The sequence below is a fragment of the Colobus angolensis genome, unplaced genomic scaffold (assembly GCF_000951035.1).
Source record: "Colobus angolensis palliatus isolate OR3802 unplaced genomic scaffold, Cang.pa_1.0 Scaffold21, whole genome shotgun sequence".
In the NCBI taxonomy this organism is placed as follows: domain Eukaryota; kingdom Metazoa; phylum Chordata; class Mammalia; order Primates; family Cercopithecidae; genus Colobus; species Colobus angolensis.
This window is the reverse complement of record NW_012115266.1, coordinates 6,912,751-6,937,951: the sequence shown is the minus strand read 5'-3', so window position 1 is coordinate 6,937,951 and position 25,201 is coordinate 6,912,751. Positions and strand designations below refer to the sequence as shown.

General features: G+C 51.7%; 1 protein-coding gene across 4 annotated transcripts; it reads right to left on the bottom strand.

Annotated features, from left to right (window-relative positions):
- Positions 1 to 299: 299 nt before the first annotated feature.
- On the bottom strand, positions 300 to 23,367 carry SLC22A8 (solute carrier family 22 (organic anion transporter), member 8). Of its 4 annotated transcripts, none has more exons than XM_011942643.1 (11): positions 23,251 to 23,367; positions 22,151 to 22,508; positions 8,242 to 8,345; positions 7,217 to 7,371; positions 6,450 to 6,618; positions 3,544 to 3,667; positions 3,215 to 3,330; positions 2,052 to 2,266; positions 1,262 to 1,370; positions 916 to 1,119; positions 300 to 828 (listed from the first exon to the last, which is right to left on the bottom strand). In XM_011942643.1, exons 2-11 carry the CDS (start codon positions 22,481 to 22,483, stop codon positions 729 to 731), a joined length of 1,629 nt encoding a protein of 542 aa, XP_011798033.1. In that variant the 5' UTR covers positions 22,484 to 22,508; positions 23,251 to 23,367; the 3' UTR covers positions 300 to 728. The 4 variants fall into 4 exon arrangements, with proteins under 4 accessions (XP_011798033.1, XP_011798034.1, XP_011798035.1 ...); XM_011942644.1 differs by having other exon boundaries at positions 22,151 to 22,487; XM_011942645.1 differs by having other exon boundaries at positions 22,151 to 22,235.
- Between the last annotated feature and the right edge of the window lie 1,834 nt (positions 23,368 to 25,201).

Sequence of the window (25,201 nt, the reverse complement as noted above, 5' to 3'; positions counted from 1 at the left end):
AGGATTGGAGGGGCTCTGGCTTCTGTCTGCAGCCACTCTGGGCTTGGTCAGTTATCTGCTCACATGCATCCTGAGACATGTAGACACACACATGTATTTTCATGCACAGGTGTGGTATACACACCTCAGAGCACTCACACATGCTTGCTCATGTTCACATCAGTCCAGCTTGCATGTACCTGTGGTGCCTGTACACAGGCCTGTCGTACATGAAAGTGTGGATGGACAGATGCGCGTGCTCACGTGTCCACACAGTGGCCAGCTCCCATCCCCACCCCCACTCCTGAACATCATGGCTTGAGTTCTTATTGCTGTTTATTGAAACCTCCTATCAAAGAAAAGTGTGGGAGTCAAGAAGGGGAGGACTTCTTATCTTGTTAAGACTCAGTCTTGTTAGGACTGAGCCAGGGGACATCAGGGGACCTCAGGGGAAGAGAACCAGGACAGTGGAGGAAGGTGGCCAGTGGGGAAGGGCTGGACAGAAGAATGGCAGGGCCTGGGTTGCAGGGAGAACAAGGGCAGGGATGGGTATGGAAAGGTCTATGGCTGAACCTTTGAACTGGCCAGGGCTGGGCAGGAGGCTCTGGTGGTGGTGATGGAGACACCTTCACCAAGCTCTCAGAAGGCTTCATCCTAGGAGGGTGGACCTATCTGGGGCCTCCGTGTACCCCTAAGGTGCCTGGCTAGGATCAGTCTCTGGAGGGCAGGGAAAGGGCGTTCCGTTGTCCTCAGCTGGAGCCCAGGTCTGGTCCGTAAGGCTGCAGAGGGATCCTCTGGGAGGCCTTTTCCACCTCTGGCTCCTGCTTTGGCTTCTTTGCCCGCAGGGACCTAGGGACAGAGAGCTCAGGAAAAGCCCTGGGCCCAGACCTGCTTCCCCAGGGAGGAGCACTGATGGGGCCAGAGGCAGCGACTGACCAGTTTTCCAGGTCTTCGATAGTCTCTGGCAAGGGCTGATTCAGGGTCTCAGGCAGGAAGAGGGCAGCACTGCCCCCGAGGAGGGCGGTGATCCCGTAGATGATATTGGGGATGAAGGGCTGTACCTCACCCGTGATTTTCACCAGCGGGGACAACATGCTTCCCACACGGGTCCACAGGTTACTTACGCCCATACCTGTTTGCCTGCGAGGGTTCAGAGTAGGGATTGGCAGCCTGTGTGTGGGGTTCATAAAGGATGGCTCCCCTGGGCAGAGGACAGGAAAATGCCACAGTCCCACCTGACTTGTGTCCTCTGGCTGGGCCTGGCCCCAGGTCCAGCACCTACCTGATGACTGTGGGATATAATTCACTTGTGTAGAGGAAGAGGCAGCTGAAGGAGCTGGATAGGCATCCCTTCCCAAACACAGCCAATACTGTCCTCACGGTCTGCAAGTCTGCAGAGGGAAGAAAATGTGGTGGGCCTCGGGGTTCAGGAGCACCTAGTTCTCACTCCTTAGCTGATCTTGTCTCCCTTTTTGCTTTGGCTTTCAGGAAGCTCAGATCCAAACTTAAAGCTGAGTAATAGTCTTTCCGCTATTCCTAATGCTTTGCATGCTTGTGTCCTGCTATATTTGTGTTTTCCCCTGCCTCTGATCCTCTATTTCCATTTATATTTTGTTGTATATGTTCTTGTTCTTGTCTTAAAATACCTCAAGTTCTTTTGGAAGGATATAGGTGTATCGACCAACTAACACCCATATAAAATAAGCATAGCTTTTCCAAGGTCATGATGGAGTAGGTTGTGGGGTCTTTCTTGAGCATGAGCTCTGTCATTTTACCATCTCAGCTTATCCTCTACAGTGATATCACTCAGGACACTCCCAATACTTCAAAAATTTTCACACTATCCAGATACCACCGTACTTTGCCCAGTCCAAGTCAGATCTGAAAAGATGCTTTGATGTCATCTAGCCCAATTGAATTATTTTCTAGATGAGCGCCAGAGAGTGCAGTGACCTGCTCACTGTGTTACTCAAGGTAACACAGTGACTTAGCAGCAGAGCTAGCAGTGAAGTCCCTGGTGCCCAACCTGGCAGCCTCTTCCAGAGGGTTCTGGGGTAGCCCCAGTCTCTCACCCAAGGGCACAAAGGTGAGAGCCAAGATGGCCCCTCCTGCCAGGAGTAGGGCAGCGGCCTGAGTGGTATGCCGGCCCAGATAGCTTAAGGAGAGGATGGTGATGAACTTGGCTGGGATATCGACCCCACCAAAGATGATCTGGAGGATGTAGAGGTTGACTCCAAATTCTTCCACACCCATAGCCAAACTATAGTAGGCAAAACCGGTAGCAAACCTGAGAGGCAGAGAAGGATTGGTTAGCACCTGCAGCCAGGCAGAGGCCACTCCCCATGCTGGTCATTGGGTCACCAGGATGATTAATAGCTTCACTTCTTGTGCCAACTGCGTCTGATGATGGGGGCTATTTGAGTGTCCTTTTGAGGTCTCTGAGATTGTGTCTGGGCTCAGGGAGAAAGTGCTGTGATTGATTGGTCATGTCTGACGTGGGCATGGTCCAGGGTGTGGTGGCAAAGGTGCTGATAACTGACTCTAGAGAAGATCGGGACTGAAGGGAATGTCGGAGACCAAAGGAGACGGTAAATGATCTCTCCTGGTTGGGTAGCAGTTTAACATCCAGACTGGGGAGGTGAGCATAGAGCTGTATGCCTGGGTCACATGTTTTCCTTCCTCTCTCTCAACTGTGGGATCCCTTTGAAGGGTTCCTGGACAAATTGAATCCTATTCACAAAGAAATGGCCAGGATGGGAAGCAGAAGCCAGGTCACAGAAAGGGCTTTCAGGGAGCTGGAGAAAGTCAGACAGACGAGAAAACTTGAGAGAAATATAATTTTTGTCTTCAAGTCTGAAACCCATTGGTCTAGCCTTGCTCTGTGGGGTTCCAGAGGACAGAGCTGACCCAGAGCGGGGCAGTGACAGAGAGGGAGAGCATGGGGACACTGAGCAGCAGGGATGTGAGCTGGGGAAGGTGTCTGGAGCATTTGTCCTGGGGGTGAGGAGTGGGGCATTGTGACCCCAGAGGGACGCAGACCCTGATGGCTGGACCTGAGTGTAGGGCAGGAATGCAGCAGATTTCTGGGGCTGGGGCTGGGCTGTGGTGGCCCAGGAGAGGGGATCCCCTGATTTCTCTTTCAGATGCCGTAGGCCTTGCCCTTAGGTGAGCCTGCTGGAGGCCTTGTCTATTACCCCTGCCTCGGCAGGGGGCGGGCAGGGAGGAGGTGGGTTACCAGGCCAGGGAAAGACAGAAGGTCATGCGGCGCAGCATGGGTATCCGGAACAGGTCAGCTGCGGTGTACTTGGCCTTGGCCAAGGAGATCTCCTTCTGCAGGTTGAGTTTGAGCTCCTTGGGGCAGAGGAGGGGGAGGGGTGCCATTAATGACCAGCTGGTGGACGGGAAGTAGAGAGGGAGATGCAGGCCTGGTGCCTCTAGAGGAACTCAGGGAGTCAGATGTGGTAATCAGGTGTGAGCCAGGGAAACAGAGGCAAGGGGAGGGGCCAGCCCCAGAGCGGGGCACAGGGGTTCTGCTCCCAGACTATAGTCCTTCTCAGCCCCTACCTCCAAGGTGAGCCTTTCTCCCTCTTCCTTCTTGCCATTGAAGGCGGCCACCCGCCGGAGTATCTTCAGGGCCTTCGAGGACTTTCCAGTCAGGACCAACCAGCGTATGGATTCTGGTGTCCACCTGGGGGCCAGAGACCAGTCACAGTGGCTCCTCCCACTCCAGAGCCTCTTTTGAGAGGTTGGAAGAACATCAACAGCCAGGGCCAAGGGGTAGGAAGACCAGAAACCTGAGCTATCTCACTGCAGGTTTCGTGGAATTTAAACTTGGCCAAACTCTGCACCTGGGCTGCCTGCAGCCAGCACAAATTCCAATGTTCTCTTCTTCCCCTTCCAGAAGAGACTTTCCTCCACCCCCGACCTGGGCCACTTGTTATTGTTGGGTGTCTTCCTTAACTAGGAGCCCCAGGCTCTAGGCCAAGGCAGGTGGGGCCTGGGGAGGGGACGGCATGTTCAAGGCTGGACTGCTGGAGGGTCCTGCACATCCACCTCCCCAGCCCTCCTTGGGCTGCATTCCCAGCCTCTCTGGAGAAGAGAGGGCAGGGCTGCAGCCACAGGGCAGCTTGAGAGGGGGCTGGAGGCTAAGGTGAGGTTAGGGACTAGGCTTTGGAACCTTCAGATTCTCCCTGCAAAGGACCAACTCTGCTGGGGGAGTTGTGGGGAGTGGGTGAGCACAACATGGGGTCTTGGGATTGATAAATGGGCAGTCACCCCCACTCTCCCTTGCCCCCAGGCTATGCTTTTGAGGTTGGCTCATTCTGAGCAGTCCCTGAGGGTCACTAGGATAAGAGGAAAGGGAGAGGCTGAGATGTGGGGAGAAAGGAGTGGTGTTTGGAGAAGTCTGGTCCAAGGCAGGGTCAGCTTTAGCTGTAGCCCTGTGGGTGACCTGGATCCAGTGAGGCCCTTAGGGAGTGGACATTGGTCGCCTGGCCTCAGGCCACTGCCCCAGCTGATGGTGGCAGCTTCCTGGGCCCATCACTGTCGCTCCTCCTGCCCTGACGGTCTTCTGAGCCTGCTCTTACCAAGATTATCAGTGACTTCCTCCCAAAACCATGGCAAGGCCTGGACTCTATCCTCCTCTTCCTGAGAATTATAGCAGGAATGGCTTACAGTTAGTGAGCCTTCTTGTGTACCAGACCCATGAAACTCTGGGTGACAGGCAACATTATCTTCATTTTACCTAGAAAAATCATTTTCTTTTTTTTTTTTCTTTTTTTGAAACGGAGTCAGTCTCACGCTATCGCCTGGGCTGGAGTGCAGTGGCGCGATCTCTGCTCACTGCAACCTCCACCTCCTGGGTTCAAGCGATTCTCCTGCCTCAGCCTCTGAGTAGCTGGAATTACAGGCACGTGTCACCACGCCCGGCTAATTTTTCGTGTTTTTAGTAGAGATGGGGTTTCACTATGTTGGCCAGGCTGGTCTGAAACTCCTGACCCCGTGATCCGCCCACCTCAGCCTTCCAAAGTGCTGGGGTTACAGGCGTGAGCCACTGCGCCCGGCTACCTAGAAAATTCTGGAAGCTCAGAGTGCATGAGACTTGCCCCAAGTCACACAGTGAATTGGCCCAAGCTCTCAACTGTACTCTGCTAATCGCCCACCCTTATTTCGCCTCCTGACTCTGAGTGCTCTCAGCCTCAGGTTGCCCATCCCCTCTGGGAGCTGCTATTCTCATTTCCGAGCTGATGTTCCATCCCAGCTTTGCATCTTTTCATGTAACTCTGAGGAATTGCTTCACATCTCTGAGCCTCAGTTTCCTCATCTGTAAAATGGGGACAATAATGTCTCCCTTACTCAGAGAAGCCATGAGAATCCCAGACAATGTAGTTTGATGCCCAAAACAGGCCTTGCACGTAGCAGATACTCAATAAAAGGTCACTCCAAGACTTCACTTCTTTTCCTGAGCTCCTGTGGGATTTCCTGCTCTTTGGTTCTACTTTTTTGTGTGTGTGATTTGAGACGAAGTTTCGCTTTTGTTGCCCAGGCTGGAGTGCAGTGGTGTGACCTTGGCTCCCTGCAACCTTCACCTCTTAGGTTCAAGCGATTCTCCTGCCTCAGCCTCCTGAGTAGCTGGGATTACAGGCATGTGCCACTGTGCCCGGGTAACGTTTGTATTTTTAGTGGAGATGGGGTTTCACCATGTTGGCCAGGCTGGTCTCAAACTCCTGACCTCAAGTGATCCCCCTGCCTCAGCCTCCCAAAGTGCTAGGATTACAGGCATGAGCCACTGCGCCCGGCCAGCTCTGACTACTTTCTGAAGACCCATTTCCTGTCTTTCAGTGTGGCCTCAGGTTCAACATGTTGGTAATGAGCTTTCGGCCCACTCTGGGTCTCTGACCCAGGCACCTCCATTTTCCCAGGTTCCCAGGCTCAGGCTCCTCTTTGAACTTTCCTTTGTACTTCAACTCCAGCAGTCCCAAATTCTCCAGATTTTTCCTTCAAGGTATATCCCAGATTAGTCTCCCAGAATCCCCCTCCCTGCACTGTCCCCTCCCATCGGTCTGTTATCCCCACTCAGTTGGGTCTGTCCTTCTGGGCTATTATGTCACAGATGGAAACTTGGTCAGGCCTGTAGCACCACAGACTCTTTCCGTGGCTTTCTACCTCCCTCCACATGAAGTCCAGCCTCCCCCAGCTTTCTGTGCTCTCCCAACCGGTCCCCATCCTGTCCACCTCCACTTACCCTCTTCTTCAGTTGCAGGCAGGCCCTGCTTCCCCACGTGCCCCCATCCCTGCTCTCTCCTGCAGCATGCATTTGTTTATGTAATTCCTCCTTCCTGGAGTGCCCGTCCCTGACTCTGGGATAGGGTGCCCGGGGACACAGAGTTGGCCAGCCTGGGCAGGTATGGGCTCCCCTTTTAGGCTCTGGGGCGCCTAAGGAAACAGATGAAGAGGAGAGGGCCACATACCAGGATGATAGGAAGAAGATGAAGAAGGGAATGGACACAGTTAACTGCAGCCAACGCCACTGGGGGATGGCGTAGGCCAGGCCGGGCAGAATGAACTGGCCAACGGTGTAGCAGTACCCGAGTGCTGTCGACATGATGGCCCGCATCCGGGTAGGCACCCATTCCACATCTGTGGGAGGAGTCCAAGGACCAGATTAGCATTCTGCTAGGTCCCAGGCACCTCCCCGTGAAGGGGCACCAGCTTCTGCATCCCCACGGCTACTGATACCCTCCCCATGGATGCTACTGATACCGCCCTCCATTGGGGCTTCCTGCTGTTCTGATGCTAACCCTAAGTTCATCATCCCCATTTTACAGATGCCGCAGCTGAGGCTCAAGGGGGTAGAACTCAAACCTAGGTGTGTCTGTTTCCAAACTCATGCTCTTAACCACTGCTTCTCCAGTGGCAAGTGACTTTCCTTGTTCTGCCTCAGTTTCCTGATCTGTAAAATGGGGATAACAGTGTCGCTAACTTGCAGGTGTTATTGAAGGAGATTGTGTACCCAGCAGAGTATCAGGCCCAGGGTGAGTCCTCAGGACTGATAGCTGCTATTACTACGCTTGTTGTCACTGTTAAGTTTAAGTGAGGCCTCTGAGGTCCTGAGAGGGGGTGGCGCCTTGACGAAGGTCACAGGGAGCCTGTGGTTGAGCCAGACCCAGACCCCATTCTCTTTTGGCTTCTGGATAGTGCTCCCCAAAGCCCAGCTCCCTGCCCCACTGCAGCTCACTCAAGATGACGGTGCTCAGGGTAATGCCTGAGATGCCACAGCCACACAGGAAGCGGAAGACCATGTAGACGGGGAAGGTGGGGCTGAAGGCTGCACCGGAGCCGCTGGCTGCCAGCAGCAGGTAGCTGCAGGTCAGGATGGGCCTGCGGCCAAACCTGTGGCTCAAAGGAGAGGAGGGGCCGAGTCAGCCACAGTGTGCCTGCCAAGAGGAGTGACTCTGCAGGCTGTGGGGCAAAGGGCTGGACCCGACCCCCAACCTTTTCCTGTGGGACACATGAAGTTCCCTCCCCGGACAGAGCTTTCTTGGTAATTGCTATTTTTGACAAGTTTGCAATTAGAGGTTTGAGTTAATGAGTGATCTCCTCTACATCCGCCTCAGCTTAGCTGACTGAGCAGGGGTCAAAGGACCACCCATCTCTAAGCAGTCCATCTTCTCTGCCTCCACTGCTCCACAGCCACTACGCTGTGTCCCAAAACCTGGAGGTTTTTTCCCCTGGAAGAAAGGAAGGCTGGAGGCCAGACACGGTGGCTCATGCCTATAATCCGGGCACTTTGGGAGGCCAAGATGGGCGGATCACTTGAGGTCAGGAGTTCGAGACCAGCCTGACCAACGTGGTGAAACCTCTTCTCTACTAAAAATACAAAAATTAGCCAGGCGTGGTGGCACACGCCTGTAATCCCAGCTACTTGGGAGGCTGAGGCAGGAGAATCACTTGAATCTGGGAGGCGGAGGTTGCAATGAGCCGAGATCATGCCATTGCACTCCAGCTGGGGCAACAAGAGTGAGACTCTGTCTTAAGGAAAAAAAAAAAAAAAAAGGAAGGCTGGAAGATTCCAGTTGTAAGGGCCTTGGGGTGGAGAGAAGGCTATGGTCCAGAAAGGTAGTGAGGTTTGCCCAAGGCCACACAGCAAGAGCCATCCCACCCTCCCCCAGCTCTTTGCCTCTTTGGGGGTGCATGGGTGGAGCAGAGTAAGGAGGGGTCTCCATGGGTCATGCCTCCATGGGCTGTGCCCCCATGTCTCACCTGTCAGACAGGTCTCCAAGCACGAGCCCTCCAATCAGTATGCCTGCCATGAAGATAGACTGGGCCATCTCCTTCAGTTTGTTGGAGTTGCACACCAAGTTCCACTGCACGAGAGAAAGGTAGGGCTAGCCTGACTCAGTGTAGACAGCCTGCTCAGCCATGCTCAGCCTGTGCCCTCATACATGTGGGCTTCCTCTCCCAGCGTCCTGACTCAGCCCCTACCTCCCAAGGACCATTTCCTTTTTCAGCCTGGCTCAGAGCTCCTTGGTTTGTCTGTGGCACTCTGGCCCCTGACCTGCATCCCTCAGGCATGTGTGGCCTCTTGTATGGGTCTCAAAGTCTACTCAGCTGCCACATCCAGGTCTGACCTCAACTTCTTCCTCCCCTCCAAGTTGCCTGCATCCCTGTTTGCCTCCTCCCTGCCGCTCACATAGCCCAGGCCAGTCCCTCTGCCTGCCCCCTTGGCCTTGCCTTCTCTCGTCTACAGGGACGTTCCTCTATCCTCGCCACCTCTCTTCCTCCTGCAGATCCAGTCTCTCTCTGCTCCTCCTCAGCAGTATTTAGGTGTGTCCAAATCTCTCCATCTTAACACCTCCTTCCTTTCCCATTCACTTCATTTCTCTCTTCCTTTCAAAGCCAACTCCTTTGAATGAGGAGCTGCACTTGGTATCACTCCATCCGCATCTCGTTTTCATGTCTCAATTCTGCCCCCAACCCGTCCACGGAATCTGTGCCTATCAAGGTTACCGAAGCTTCATTTTCACAGTGCACAATGCAACGTCCCGAATCCTGGCCTGGCTTGCCCTCTGGAGGATGTGGACGCTGCTGATCTCACCCTCCGTCGGGCTTCCTGCTGTTCTGCGCTCCTCACCCTCACGGCTCCTTTCTCTCTGCCTAGCCCTTGAAGTTTTCCAGGGCTCTTCCTGAATCCTCCTCTCTCTCCCCTTTCCCCAGGCGATGCCATCTGTTCCTATGGCTTCAATTCCTATTTTATGCTGAAGATTCCAAATCTCCACCTGCAGCCCAACCTCTCTTCTGACCCCCAGAGGAGCAGATTCAGTGGTCCCAGTTGAGAACTCCACCTGGATAAAGTCACAGGCACATCCCAGATTCAATGGGACTTATCACCCCACTTCTCATTAAAGTCCCGATCTCAGGGACTGGTAACATTCTCTTTTTAATTAATTAATTACGTTAATTTTTTTTTTTTTTTGAGACAGGGCCTCACTCTGTTGCCCAGGCTGAGTACAGTGGCATGATCATGGCTCACTGAAGCCTCAATCTCCTGGGCTAAAGCCATCCTCCTAAGTAGCTGTGACTACAGGTGTGCATGACCACACCTGGCTAATTTTGGATATTTTATATGGACAAGAGCTCACTATGTTGCCCAGGCTGGTCTCTAACTCCTGGCCTCAAGTGATCTGCCTGCCTCGGCCTCCCAAAGTGCTGGGATCACAGATGTGAGTCACCACGTCCGGCCTCTTTTTTATTTTTATTTTTAAAAAAGTATATTATTTTTAATTGACAAATCATAATTATTTTACGTGTATGAAAACAATGTGATGTTTTGATATGTGTATGCAATGTGAAGTGATGAAATCAAGCTAATTAACATCACTTCATTTACTTGACATTTTTTGTGGTGATACATTTGAAAGTCACCCTTTTAGTTATTGTGAAATAAACAATACATCATTATTCTTGACTGTAGCCGTCATGCTGTGCAACAGATCTCAAAACGTACTCCACCCATCCAGCTGAAACTTCGTACCCTTTGATCAGTAACTCCCCATTCCTTTGCTCCAGCCCCTTCCCCCCCGAGCTTCTGGTAACCATCATTCTACTCTCTACTTCTGTGAATTGGACTTTTTTTTAGATGCCATATATAAGTGAGATCATGCTGATAACCCTCTTGGTTCCTTCCTCCCTCTCCTACTCCACAATCACTTGATCTTCAAGATTCTAGCTTTTTTATATTTCTTGAATGTGGATTCTTCTATTTCCACGACTACTGCTTTAGTGTAGGCCTCATCATCTTGCACTTAGATTAATAATAACAGCCGATATTTATTGAGGGCATTCTAGGTACTGGGCACTGTTCTAAACTCTTTCCATGTTTTAACTTTAATCTTCACAATAACCTTATTATGTAGGTGCTAATATCAGCCTATTTTACAGATAAAGAAACTGAGGCCCAGATGAGGCTGCCGCAGCAACCTCTTGACAGGTCTACTGGCCTTTGGCCTCATCCCTTCCTAGCCATTCTTTCACTGATAACCTGAAGGGCTAAAACGTCACTCAAATCAGGTGCCTGTCTTGCCTAAAGTGCTCACTGGCTTCTCCTTGCCCTTTGGGTAAAGATAATGCCCTATTAACACAGGTTTATGAGGCCCTCCATGCTCTGGCCTCTGCCTACCTGTCTGGTCTAATCTGCTAATCCCCAACATGCACCCTTTGCTCCAGCCATCTGAATTACTTGTGCAATGAAGTGGAGAATTTAATTCAATAGAAATGCCTCACAAGAATGTTTTGGAAGCAAAACATTCCAAAAGGTGAAGAACCACACATTCCAGGGAGCTCTTTCCCACTTTCCTCAGCTGGAAGTGAGGGAGGATGATGGTGGATGGAGTCTCCAGGTCCTGCAGCTGTCTCAGAGTGGCCCAGCATGGCCAGCAAGCCTGGTGGTCCCTTTTAGTTGGGAAGGGGGCCTGCATGGTATGTGTGTTGGGAGGAGATGGGGTAGGGAAAAAGGTAAAGGAAGAAGCAAGGGGGTGTGAGGTGGAATATGTAAGTGGGCATCTAGAGAGACTTCTGGTACTTTGTGGCATGCTGTGTAAAGTCCCTTTAGGAAAATCTAAAGGACAGACCTACCGTTCACCTAAATTCATTCACCCCTTCTTCCATAGTAAATAGCACATTTCGATGATGACCTCGTACTGGGTGGGGCCATGTAGTTCTTGACAATGGAATGTGAGTAGAAGAGATGTATGTTACTTCCACGTCATCTGCTTAAGAGGGATTCCCTAGTCTGGACTTGCACGCTTTCTCCCCTCCTGTTGGTGGGAATGGTGACAACTAGAACAACTCTGGAGAATTGCTGTCAGTCTGGGTCCCTGAATGACCCTGTGGAGCAGAACCACCCACTGGCCTAAAATGCTACTCACCTTGGAACTGTTACATGAGACAGAGAAACACTTCAATATTCTTCAAACCATGAATTATTGTTGTTATAATAACCTAGCCTATCCTGATACATCCCATAAGAAGTTGCAATTGGAAATTAGATTTTTATCCCAACCTCCATGATAATTAGTGCCTTAAGAAATCAATCATCTGTTTGGATCACGAGAAGGTCAATTGTCAGACCTGCTTGGAACAGTTTCAGGCTGCTGTCCTGCTCCACCGTCTGAGACCAGATATGCTGGGTCTTGGTTTCTACCATGATGCTCATGATCATGTAGGCTTTAGAATAACTGTCATGAGCTGGTTTCTATCAGAAAATTGAGCAATTTATAGAAAATATCATTCCTGGAATAAACTTTGAGTCCTGTTTAGAACATGCCCGAATCCTTACAATGGCTTAGGAGGCCCTGGAAAATCAGCTAACATCTTTATCCCTGTCACCTCTCTGCTCTCACCTGCTACTGCCCTCTCCCTCACGTACTCCACTCTTGTTGAATTGTTTACCTTGCTGCTCCGTAAACATTTCAAGCATGCTTCTACTTCAGAGTCTTGACGTACATTGTTCTCTTTTTCTAGAATGTTCTCCCAGATAGCTACTTGGCTTGCACCTCCTTCAGATCTTTGCTCAAATATTATCTTCTCAGTGAGACCTCCCTATTTACAATTATAACCCCCAGTAGCCTATACCTCTCTACCCTACTTAATTTTCTCCACAGTACTTATACCATCAGAATGCTGCAAATTTTTCCCTCTTTTTGGTTTATTGCATGTTCCTCTCCCAAGAATATCAGCCTGGTGAAGATAAGGCTTTTAGTCTGTTTTGTTTCCTGCTGTACTTTCATTGTCAAGAACAGCGCCCAACACATAGTAGGCACTCAATAAATACTTGTGGAATTGAATGTGTGAACATTCCACAGATAGAACAGAGGGACTGAAAGCCTTAGAAGTTAGAGATCTGCCAATGTCTACATAAGAGGTCGGTCATAGGGCCCACACTCCAAATGCTATGTGGAGAACTGCCTCATTTCACCAGAATGAGCGCATGTCAAGATGGATAGTGTCTAGGCTGTATGTGCTGAGGATATAACCACATGCCAGTGAGCAGGAGAGAAGTATTTTTTTTCACAGTCAGATTGGAAAACCTTCCATGGAAAAATTGTCTACTGGAGGATTATCATCCTTCAATGAAGTTTTGAAGCTTGGAAGGAGGAGTGCTTTGTGGTTAAATATTTTTTAAAAATTGAACTTCAATTGCACTCTAAATTGCTCCAGAGATTTCATGGTTAATGAAGCACATCAGAACTGATGAGAAAAATGTGGCCATGGCTTCCCTAAAGATCAACACAAATCTATTTTCCCTGAAGACCAACACAAATCTTCCCTGAAGATCAGGAGAAAGCTTTGCAGATAATGCCACAATAACCTTATAAAGTAGGTACTCATGTTATTTCTTTTTATAGGCAAAGAACCTGATCTCACAGGGCAAGTGACTTGCCCAAGCATGGCATGGTTCAAGACAGAGACTGAAACTCAGATCTGAGATCTGCAACTGTTATGGGCCGACTTGTGTCCCTCCAAAAAATACATGTAAGTTTTAACAATTCATGGATCAGAATATGACCTCATTTCTGAATAGAGTTGTTGTGGATGTAATTAGCTAAGTCAAATATGATGAGATTATACTGAAGTAGAGCGGGTTCTTAATTCACCATGACTCATGTTCTTATAAGAAAAGAGAGAGACACATGGGGATGTTATGATGCAGAGGGGCAGAGGGGCAGAGTGATACATCTACAAGCTGGAGAATGCCAAGGGTTGCCAGCAACCACCGGAAGCTGGCAGAGGCAAGGAAGGATTCTTCCTTAGAGCTTTTGGAGAGGACACATTGACACCTTGAGTTTGGACTTCTAGCCTCCAGATCTGAGACAATAAAATCTCTGTTGTTCTGAGCCACCCAATTTGTTGTGCTTTGTTATGGCAGCCCTAGGAAACTAATATATGGCATGACTCCTGAATGTTTGAAGGACCTACTGGCTTTATAAGGGGTGATGGGAAGAGGATTGGGACTAGACAAGCATGGCAATAGGGAACCAGATGTAGAGCAAAATGGGAGAGAATTTTAAAGGCATCCTGGAATTTCTGGGAGAGAGGAAGGTATTTAGGGAGAATTTTGGCGTGCTTTCTGTGCAAAGACCCTAAGAAGGCCCTGTTAAGAAAACTTATGGCAGATGTCTTGATTATTACTCAAGGTATCAAGAGTGTGACTTGTGTTTCCCTTGACTGTGTCTCCATGATAGTCTGAGCCATGCGGAGTCCTTGGATTTAATCAGGTTACACTGCAGAACCTCCATGCTATTGCATTCCTCTTTGCTTTGGTGTTGGTTACGATCCCCTTATTCTAGTAATGTTGGCAGTCTTTTGAAACTCATGTCAATATCATCTTTTTGGAGAGCCAGGAACTTCTTTTATGGTTGTCTGGTACAAACAGGTGGTCAGTAAGTGTTTGTCAGATCGAGAAATGGAGGAGAAGAGTGTCTAGCCGCCCAGGGTAGGTAAGGTGTTCATTTCCCTTTCTTGTTCTTACCTCCAGTAAGGTACCTATTACATGGCATTCTAGCTGCTAATTCACTTGTTTGCTCTCCTGTATTCTGTAATCTTGCTGAGGACAGAGAATGTCTCATTTGAGTTTTTTTTTTTTTTTTTTTTTTGAGACAGTGTCTCGCTGTATCACCCAGGCTGGAGTACAGTGGCACAATCTCAGCTCACTGCAACCTCTGCCTCCCCAGGTTCAAGCAATTCTCCTGCATCAGCCTCCTGAGTAGCTGGGATTACAGGCATGCAACACCATGCCTGGCTAAGTTTTTGTATATTTTTTTTTTTTAGTAGAGATGAGATTTCACCGTGTTAGCTAGCATGGTTTCAACCTCCTGACCTCGTGATCCACCTGCCTAGGCCTCCCAAAGTGCTGGGACTACCAGTGTGAGCCACCGCGCCTGGCCTTGAGTTTTTATGTCTAATGGCTAGCAGAGTAGTTGCTACGTAGTATATGTTAATGTTTCCTCAGCAAATAATTAATGAGTGAACAGGGCTGGGAGAATTTTGGCATGCTTTCTATACAAAGCCCCTAAGGAGGCTCTGTTAAGAAAACCTATAGCAGATGTCTTGATTATTACTCAAAGTGTTGAGTGTGACTTGTGTTTCCCTGGACTGTGTCTCCATGCATAGGCTGTGCCACTTGGAGTCCTTGGATTTAATTATCCTTATTTCATTGAGGAAGCCCAGAGAGGGAAGAAAGGTAACTTGCTGGTCGAACAGAGCTAGTTACTCAACTTCCTGGTGCTTCTGTCTAGTCCTTGACATGACCGTGGCTGATCCATCTCATCAACTTGGCAGTTCCACGTAATGTTCTCACTCCAATATTCTAGTTCAGTGTTCTTTTTTTTTTTTTTTTTAAGATGGAAGCTCACTCTGTCACCCAGGCTGGAGTGCAGTGGCACGATCTCAGCTCACTGCAACCTCTGCCTCCCAGGTTCATGCAATTCTCCTGTCTCAGCCTCCGGAGTAGCTGGGACTACAGGCACCTGCTACCATGCCTGGCTAGTTTTTGTATTTTTAGTAGAGATGAGGTTTCACCACGTTGGACCAGGCTGGTCTCAAACTCCTGACCTCAGGTCATCTACCCACCTCAGCCTCCCCAAATGCTGGGATTACAGGCATGAGCCACTGCGCCTGGCCTAGCTCAGTGTTCTTGACCATCTTTTTCCTTTCTTGGAATGTAGCCGAGCCCCGAGGGAGCTGGGTTCTGGAAGGGAAGGGTAGGAAACTCACTGCCATGCCTTCCTGTGTGGGCTGATGCATCAGGAAGGTGGTGGGGAAGAAAGAGAAAAGCACTATGCTCAGGAGAAAGCTTTGCAATTAACGCCATAATAACCTTATAAAGTAGGTACTATTGTTATCTCTTTTTATAGACAAAGAACCTGAGGCTCAGAGGGTAAGTGGCTTGCTCAAGCACAGCTTAATTCATTTCAAGAAAGAGACTCAAACTCAGGTCTGCTGGACCCAAGATGCTGCCCTTGGCCCTGAGCGCAGCTCCTTGATGCCTCCCTGCGTGCCATGCTCTGAGGCCTGGGCTGCTGAAGGAAAGGCACCATACACGGGAGCTGTTACTCGGAGCCACTGTAAGACAGCATAGCCCAGCATAGGCTGGGATTGTGGTCAAGGAGGCAGTCAAGGTCAGAGCCAGATGAGCTGCTCTGACATCGTATCCAAAGAGTGAGCAGCAAGAAGAGAGGCCAGGTGGCCCCGGCAGAGCATGAGGCAGAAAGTGGGCTGTAAAGAGTCAGGACGAGCCGTTTGTGAACAGGAGCATGATCAGCGGGATGGGGCCCTGCTGTGTGTGTGGGGAGCTGGCTCTGCCTGGAACCATGTACGTGGTCCCTACCCCCTACAGCAGGAACAAGGAAATAGCCTGCCTTAGTTCAGGGGCCTTTTGGAGCTAGGTCACATCTAGCTTAGGGGAGAATTGCTGCTGCCCATGTGCATTCCTGGATCCCTGAAGGAACCTGTGCTGGGGCACAAGGACCAGAGAGGATGAGCCAGGTATCTTGGGGACAGTCAAAAAGACATCAGTTTCCAGCTCTGCCACTTAGGAGCTATGTGTTCTGGGGCCAATTACTTAACCTCTGTGTGGCTCAGCCTCTTCATCAGTACCCACAGGTACCTAGTACCTGCTTCTCAGGCTTGTGAATGACATAGGAATGAAAAGCATCCAGCACTTATACCTGGAAAACAATAGGCACTCAATTCACAATAGCTGTCTTATTATTCTTGTCACTATTAATGTCATTAAGTCATGGTAAGGCCTGCGCTCACAAGGACAGGTAATGTAGTAGAAAGGGCATGGATTCTGTAGTCAGGACCTCCCAACACCCCCCTTCTTCTGTAAAAGCTTGACCCACCAGCGTGGCTGGGAAGGCCACCTTCTGGATCTGAGCCCAGTGTACTGAGCCCAGTGTATCCGTCTGTAAAGTGGGGACAATAGTGCCTGATTTGCAGGGTCACGAGAGAAGGGATGCAAACACCAGCCCAGGGCCCTGCATACAGTGGGTGCTTACTGGTGAGTTCCTGATCCTGGAGAGCTCATAGGAAGGTCCCAGCTCCCCCTGTGCACATCATCAGGGGCTTTCTAGGTCAGGGCTGTCAGTGGGGATCAGGCTGGCTTGAAAAGCGGTTTGGGTGGGGGCTCTCAGGCCTTTTCCCAGGAGTCAGATTGGAGGCGAGGAAAGAGATGGGGGAGGACGAGCCCCCGGCAGGGCTGAGGGTGGGCAAATGGGGGTGTGAAGCGGAAGTGCTGCTGGAGATGAGAGATAGGCAACTGGGGACTGGGGATTGGGATGAAGGAGGGTCAGAGGTGGCTGACTAGAGACTCGGCAGGGGACCCTCCCCGGGTAGAAGTCTGCTCCCCGGAGGCCTCACTGGGCAGCCTCTCTGCTTCTCCAGCAGCCGACCTGGGGGCTCCTTGGAGCACTCTTCCACCCTGGAGAGGGTGGGAGACGGGCTTTCTGCAGCCCTGGAGACAAGACAGGGAGGCTCAAGGCCCAGAGAGGAAGCCCAGGGCCCTTAGAGAGATGAGTCTTGCTCATCCATGGCCCGGCCGAGCCCTGAGGCCCACAGGCTGAGGTTCAGTGGTGTGGACTATGGGGTACGTGCCTCTCCAGGGAGCCCAGCGTCCAGAATTCGTGTTCCCATGCTTTCCAGACTTAAAGGCCTTTGTTTCCTCTTAATGTCCTAATAAAGCTCATTCTGAAAAATCTTGACCTTCTCTGCTGCACCAAGAGAAAGGAATTTGTGGTCACCCCTGCCAGGAAAGCTTAGGGGATCAGAAGGGGGAGGGAGACTGCCTCCACTCCTGTCCAGACCCAGTGCTGGGCTTGCGCACTCCACCAGCTCAGTCCTCCAGCCCTCTTGCCCACTCCAAGAGGGAGGATCCTTAAAATCCCCATTCTACAGATGAGGGGACTGAAGCTGGAGTGGCGAGGTCACTTGCCAGGTTGCTGACTGTAGGGGAGGAGCTGGATCTGAGCAGAAGAGGAGGGCCAGGCTGAGGAGGGAGGCAAAGTCAGGGCTTGGGTGAGCCAGAAACAACGGCGAGAGCTGGCTACCCCTTTTTACTGGGGGATCCCCCTTCTCTTCTGATGGGAACAAACCCTCTAGTCCTCAGACATCCCTATTAACAACAACAGCAAAAAAGCATGGCACCAGCAAGGAGTGCAGCTAACATGAAAATGGAATGCTGTGTGCCAGGCCCTGGGCTCAGGACCGTGACTGCGTCATCCCCGTTAACCCTCACACTTGCTTTCTTAGCCCTTTTTACGGATGAGGAATCCGAGACTTCTAGGGATCATGACATTCCTGATCATTGGCAGAGGCAGGTTGTGAGCTCTGGTGCGCGATCCCACACTGTTTGCGGGATGACTCCTTGCTTCTGCTGACGGGTGTCACCTGGACTGACCTTGCTCTTCGCCAAATACTCTGCCTTCCTCATTACCACCCTCTTCACCTGGAGCCAACGCATCGGTTCCCTGCCTCTGTGTCAGAGACCTGCTTCTAGGTAAGGTCCAGCCACTGCTCTGTCTCCAGCCAAGGGGCGCCAGAACCTGACCCAAGCACACGGAGCTGGACTTGTTATGGCTGAACCAGAAACAGAAAGATGAAAGGGTCTGCCCTTGCTGTGCCGGTACCAGTGTGGCTGGCTGGGTTTAGCCACTGATGCATTAATGGCTGGGCAGGGATGCTTCCTAAGGGCTCTCACGGCTGAGAGTCCCAGGGATCCAGCGCCTGATGAATGCCTGGGCCAGAGCTGACCCAGAGAAGGGTGCAGTGCCCTGAGGCCTGGCGACCTCTGGTGTCCAGTTGGGATGGCGGTTCACACTGTCTCAGCTGCTGACATGGTGACTGGGAACCGGCTCGAGCGTGAACTGATGCTTGACTGGGTTCAAGGCCTGCAACCTCTCTCTCCCTCTGGCCTTCCTAGAGGCTGCTGGAGGGGTTTTCTGGAAAGGAAGCCACTTCCCCGCAGTGAGCAGGGTCTGCATCCCTCCCGTCTGTCTCTCCCACCAGGCTCTGAGGGGCAAGTCCTTCATTCAGTGTTAGTGTTGACTGAGCGCTTGCCATGCATCTAGTCCCGTGATGACAGAGATGGGTGAGAGAGACATGGTCCCTGCCTTGGAGATGCTACCAGAGGCAGGGAAGGAGGATCTGTGATGCCCTGGGCAGCGGGGTGCACAGTCAGCCTTATGGATTGTGGCTTGGGGGTTGTGCATTCCTGAGGAGCATAGGCTCTGGAGCCTGACTCCTGACTTTGATTCCTCACTCCATCCTGTATGAAACGTGAGGCCTTGGGCCGGTGACCTGTCCCTCAGTTTCCTCATCTGTGAAATGGGATAATAAAGGTGCTAACCTTAGAGGGTTATTGTGAAGATGAAATGAGTTTATGTGGCCGAAGTGCTTAGAACCATGTGGCACGGTGCGAGCATGCAGTAAATGTTATTGATGATGGTGATGTAATTGTTCCCTGTGAGATTTTTGTTTCTTTGGCTAGGTTCTGTGTTTTTGGAGGACCTGGGTAGTTTTACTCCTCTTTGTCTTCCCTGGTCACAGGTGCATGGCAAGAACATTTGGAAACTTACTTATGGCTATTGAGGCATCTTTGACTCCCTCCCTGTCCCTCACTCCCTACATCATTCAGTTGCATTCAGTTTACCAGGTCCCAGAGATTCCAACTTCCTGACCTTCCTCACGTCTATTCTGACTGTCCCTTCTATCTGTCGTCTCTGTCCTGGATCCCTGTGCAGCTTGCTAATGGGTCTCCCCGCTGCTGGACTAAAAGACTCCACAAACTACTCTAAGGGGCAGTCAGAGTGACAAGCCTTCGAAGGTGACCTGTGGTGCCGCTCTCCTGCTTAACACCACCACAGTCACTGGCTCCTCATTGCCCTTAGGACAGAGGCTACACTTTTACCTCGTATCATCCAAGATGGGCCCTCTTGCTGTCTTCTCCAGCTCCACGTCTGGGGACCCCCATATCCTACTGCTCACTCCTCCAGCTTTCCCCTGGCCCTTGCAGTCTTGACTTTTTGAGACGGGGTTGTCTTGCTCTGTACCCAAGCTGGAGTGCAGTGGTGCGATCTTGGCTCACTGCAACCTCTGCCTCCTATGTTCAAGCAATTCTCCTGTCTCAGCCACCTGAGTAGCTGGGACTACAGGTGGGCATGACCACACCTGGCTAATTTTTATGTTTTTAGTAGAGACGGGGTTTCACTATATTGGCCAGGCTGGTCTCAAACTCCTGACCTCAGGTCATCTGCCTGCCTTGGCCTCCCAAAGTAGCTGGGATTACAGGTGTGAGCCACTGCACCCGGCCTTTCTTCTTGCTTCTGTGCCTTTGTATTTGACCCTCCTTCCCCGCCACTCTTCCTTTTGCCTAGGGTTCACTGCTTACCAAATCTCACCTCCCAAACCGCTGGGATTACAGGCATGAGCTACTGTGCCGGGTCTTTCTTCTTGCCTCTGTGCCTTTGCATTTAACCCTTCTCCCCCGCCACCCTTCCTTTTGCCTGGGGTGCGCTGCTCACTAACTCCCACCTCTCCATGAACAGTGTGGTCATTACTGACTCCAGCCTAACTTCGATCCTTACTCCAGGCTGGTTAGATAACCCTCCCCTGGGCCTCAGAGCACTCTGAGTGTACAAAGCGCATATTCATTCATTCATTCCACAGAACACCTCCCCTGTACCAGGCACTATTCTAGCTGCTGCAGATAGAGTAGTAAACAAAGCGGCAGAAAATCCCTGCCTTGGGAAACGTGTGTGTATTCCACCAAACTGCCCAGGATCCTTGAGAGTGGGCCTGCGTCTCACTAGCGGTGTGCTCCTGGAGGGCGGGCAGGGCTGGCGGCTCTTTGACCTTGTGTCCTTAGTATTATCCCCTGGGTGTCCGTAAATGAATACTTGATGGATTTCCGGCATTATGCTTGGTGTTGGGGGGGAAAAAGTAGCAAACATGACAGGGAGGAGACATAATCTAGGGATATGAGAGTAGCAAATGTCGTGGTGTGGAGTGCAGGTGTGTGTGTTTGGTCCTGAATCTGCGACTTACTAGCTATGTGACCTTGAGCAGGCTACTTAACCTCTCTGTGCTTCAGTTTCCCCATCTGAGAGAGAGAATGACAATACAAACTATCTTATAGTGTTGTCAGGAAGGTTGAAAGTATTAATATCTGTGAAGCTCTTAGAACAATGCCTGGCACATAGTAAGCACTTTATATAAAAATATCTGTTAAACGAATGAATAGCAATCACACAGACTCGGAACATGGCCTTAAATTCGAATCCTGCCTCTGCCAGGTTCTAGCCATGTGTAACATAGGAAGGTCGTGGAATCAAGCTGAGCCTCAGTTTCCTGATCTGCGAACTGGAGATAATACTTCTGTTAAAGAGATGACAGCTCCTGGGCCTCCAGGAGCCCACAGACATATAGTGCTTGGCGCCAGGGCTTTGCAGCACATCTCTTCTCATGAGGAAAAACAGGATCCTGCCCTTGAGGGGTTCATGGTTCCCGAGGGAGGATGAAAACACTGGTCTCTGCTCACCACTCAGACGCCACCTCCTCCATGAAGCCTCCCTTGAATCCAACGGTTTCTCCCTCTTTTGGACTCCCATAAACATTTGTCTCCCTGTACCTCTCATGGGCTTTAGCTCTAAATTCCAGTTCTGAAACTGACCAGCCACGTGGCACTGGACAATCGTTTCCCTTCTCTGGGTCTTAGGTTTTTCATTTTTAAAAATTCTGTAAGGGGAGATGGAGTTCACCTTCAACGGAGCATCACGTTGGAATCAAGCAAGACAGTGTCTACAAAGCACCCCATGTGCCTGGCGGTTAGTGATGTCCAATACATGCCAATTCCCAATTTCTCATCTGCAACCTAGCACAGACTCCTGACTGGCCTGTCAGTTCCCTGAAGAGTCCGATTTAACTCTGGATTTCCCTGAGGTGGCAGGTGAGAGAGTCAATGAATCAGTGAAGGGCTGCGGGGATGAGAGGTGAACCCAAGAGTGCCTGTGTGTGGGGATGAGACATTTTCTGGGTCTGCTGTGGAGCGTTTCAAGCCTGTGCCGGTCCCTCCTCCACAGCCCTCCCACCTTGGGGCCTTCGCACAAGATGGAATTTTCCTCCTTTCCCTCACTGCCTGTTTGGCCCTTGGCTGATGTTTCTATCTCAGTTCCAGGGGCCTTTGTGTAGGGAGGATTCCTTCAATGCCCATTCCCCACGCCCTCACTCTCACACCTACCCCAGGGGTAGGTCATAGTGCAAAGTCACTTTGAAGTTGCAATTTTACACTTCTTTGTGTGGTATTTTCCTTAAGGGGTGCTATCCCCACCAGGCTGTAGACCCCCTGGGAGCAGGCATGGTGCATTTCTGTATTCCCAGAGCTGAGCTCTGCGCCTGTCACAGAACAGGCCCTCGGTAGCAGTTTGTTGAAGCACTGCGTGGACTCCGAGTGGGAAGAAGCCAAGGCTCTTGGCGCTTCTGCACTCAGGCCCTTCCTCTTTGCCTGCCCAGTGGCCTGTCCTCAGTTCCTGGGAACACCAGACCCTAGCCTCGTCTGCTGCCCGCCAGGGTATGGGGTACGTGGGTAAGTGGAGGGAGAGGGCTTGCCCAGGCGTACCTCTGTCACAATGGAGTCCTTGGTGCTGTTGTAGACCCAGCCATCCAGGCATGGCTCCGTGGACCTCTGGGTGTCATTGTGCAGGCTGGCATTGGACGGATGTACAAAACGGAGGCACCTCTCAGGCTTCCCATTTGGGCCCATGGGGATCACCCAAGGCCCTGCGGAGGCATTAGGGGGCGGGCGGCAGTGGTGGACAGGGGTGGCGGCTGTGAAGATCTGCAGCAGGTTGTGGTTGGCCATGTTGAGGATCGGGAGGCCCAGTATGGCTACATGCAGGAACTGGAAACGGCCCATGCTTCCCACACGGTCCAGGATCTCCGAGAAGGTCATGGCACTGGGGCAAGATGAGCCAGGGCTGTGGGCAGGGCACAGGCCAGGGAGAGGTATACGTGTGCCTGGTGGTGCGTGGGCCTATGGAGCCGTGTGTGAGAGGGTGAACCAGGTGGATATGCGAGCACAGGTGTGTGGAGCGGTGCGTGTGTGACTGTGTAAGGATGTGGAAGCTCAGGTGTGTGGAGCCGCAGATTCTTGTGCGGATGCCTGAGGAAGAGCCCACCTGCATGGAGGGCTATGGGATCAAAGGTGTAAGTGTGTGTCCAGGTGTGTGGACACAAAGGTATCTACAGGTATGTGCTCATTTAGGCTGGAGCATGAGGACACAGCTGTGTGAACTCGGGTGTGTGTTGTGTGTGTGCACCTGCGGGTATGAGCGTGTGCGTGCTCAGCTAGGCTGGTCGCACATGCTGCATGCACGGAGCAGTGCAGGACACATAGCAGGGACCAAGGGGCCTGGCCTTGAATGTTGGCTACAAAGGATGGATTGTCAGGTGGGTGGCAGATGTCCCCAGTTGCTCCAGGCAGATACACAGGGTTAGCAGAGTACAGGTTGCCTGGTGGGAAAGGCCTCCCCAAGCCCAGAGCCTCCTGGCTCCTGGCAGTTCCCTGGGGCTGGGCCCACCATGCTGGGGTATCTGTAAGAGCCCGAAGTGGGTCTCAGAGGGCACTAGTGGCTTGGCCAGTCGCAATGAGAGCCTGGCCGCGGGAGATTCCCTGGGATTCCTGGGTGCCTGGGCTGGGGGCCCTCCGTCCCTCCTCACCTGGTGGCTGGGTCTGGGTCCGATGGGGCTGCTGATCAGTGTAGTTGAGGTCCCTGCTCTGTCCTAGGGGCCGGCTGCTGCTGTAGTTGGGCAGCTCAGCTCTAACAAGCTGTGTTTGTGCCTCCCCCAGGGGGGCTTATATAAGGCATAAGCTGTTTCCCGGGCTAATGTTTGACTTTCTTTTGCGGATTAACATCACTGGCAGGGAGAGTGCTGTGGACCCACCAAGCCCAGCACTTCTCAAAGGGCTGCCTCAGCGAAGGCCAGTGGGGGTGGGGCAGCGTGGCTGAGCCTAGCAGGGCTGCTGGATGGACACCATGGGCCCAAATGGGAAGTCTGAGAGGTGCCTCCGTTTTGTCCATCCACCCAGTGCGAGCAGCCCAGGCAGGCTCACCGAGGGGAGAGTCTGGGAAGGAATCTGGCCTGACCGCTGAGGGTTCAAGGTCCTTCTCAACTGATGTTCAGAGGACTTGGAGCTGGGGACAACCAACGGGAAACACACTGGTGCCCGGAAGCAGGCAGCATTCTCCTCCGTGCTGCCTCCCCTGCCTGGCACCTCCTGAGTCGGGGGAAGGGGATTTGCCTCTCAGGACGTTTAGGGCATACCCAGACAGAAAATGTCACTTTCATCTCTCCCCCAGGATGCAGGGCTGCCATCTCCTGGGCCCCTGGGGCAGCAGCCAGGATCTCCCTGTCTGTGTCTCTGACACAGGTGAACTGTCCCCTTCCATCCCACCCTCAATGGACAGGCCTCTCTCCTGATCAGCCGTTTCCCCCTGGGGACCAAGTGCAGTCCTTCCTGTTTTGTTTTCACTCTGAATATTAGTTTAATTATATAATAATGTGTGTTTCTTGCATAAAATGTGGGAAAAACAGACAAGCCAAAGAAAACAAAACAAAACAAAGCAAAATGTCCAGTCTCACCTGAGAGCCTGTCTGTTCTTCTGGTCTTTTCCTCAGCAGAGACTTCGGTCTAAGACCCCGACTTCTAGCCACCAACATTAGGCTCGTTTAACCCTCAGGGCAGCCCTGTGACTAGTCTAGCATTAATAATTAGGGAACTGAGGCAAAGAGAGATTAAGTGACCTCCTCACCATCCCCCAGCCAGGAAGCACAGGGCAGGGCAGGGTGGCCCTAAGCCCATTCCCTCCCTTAGAACCAACATTTTCTATGAAGCCTATGGGGGCACTGTACTATTAATATATTGCCTCTCCCTTAAAAAGTCACCTAGAAGGCTGGGCGTGGTGGCTCACGCCTGTAATCCCAGCACTCTGGGAGGTCAAGGTGGGTGGGTCACGAGGTCAGGAGATAGAGCCCAGCCTGGCCAATATGGAGAAACCCTGTAATCCCAGCACTCTGGGAGGTTAAGGTGGGTGGGTCACGAGGTCAGGAGATTGAGACCAGCCTGGCCAATATGGAGAAACCCCGTCTCTACTAAAAATACAAAAATTAGCTGGGCGTGGTGGCGTGCGCCTATAGTTCCCAGCTACTTGGGAGGCTGAGGCAGGAGAATCACTGGAACCGGGGAGGCAGAGGTTGCAGTGAGCCAAGATCGCACCACTGCACTCCAGCCTGGGTGACAAAGCGAGATTATATCTCAAAAAAAAAAAAAAAAAAAAAAAAGTCACCTAGGCTGGTCTTCAATATCACTCCTGCTTCCTTTTACCTCTCTGTTCCTACCTCCAGAAACGCCTGGGAGCTGCCCCTTCCCACCTGCTCTGGGGGCTAGGGAGGGTCCCCCTTAGGGCTCCCTTTTTCGGTTGGAGAGGGCTTTCCATTCTCCTCCCGGGCCCCCCTCTCCACCAAGGCAGCATCCAGCCCGCAGGGTCCAGACTGAGCTTCCCTCCTACCGCAGGTCAGGGTCAGCTGGTCAAGCTGGGTCCCGCCCTGCCCCTCGGCTTCCCACCTGGGCCCAGCGGTTATTGATGCTCTCAGAGGGGCCTGAGGCAGG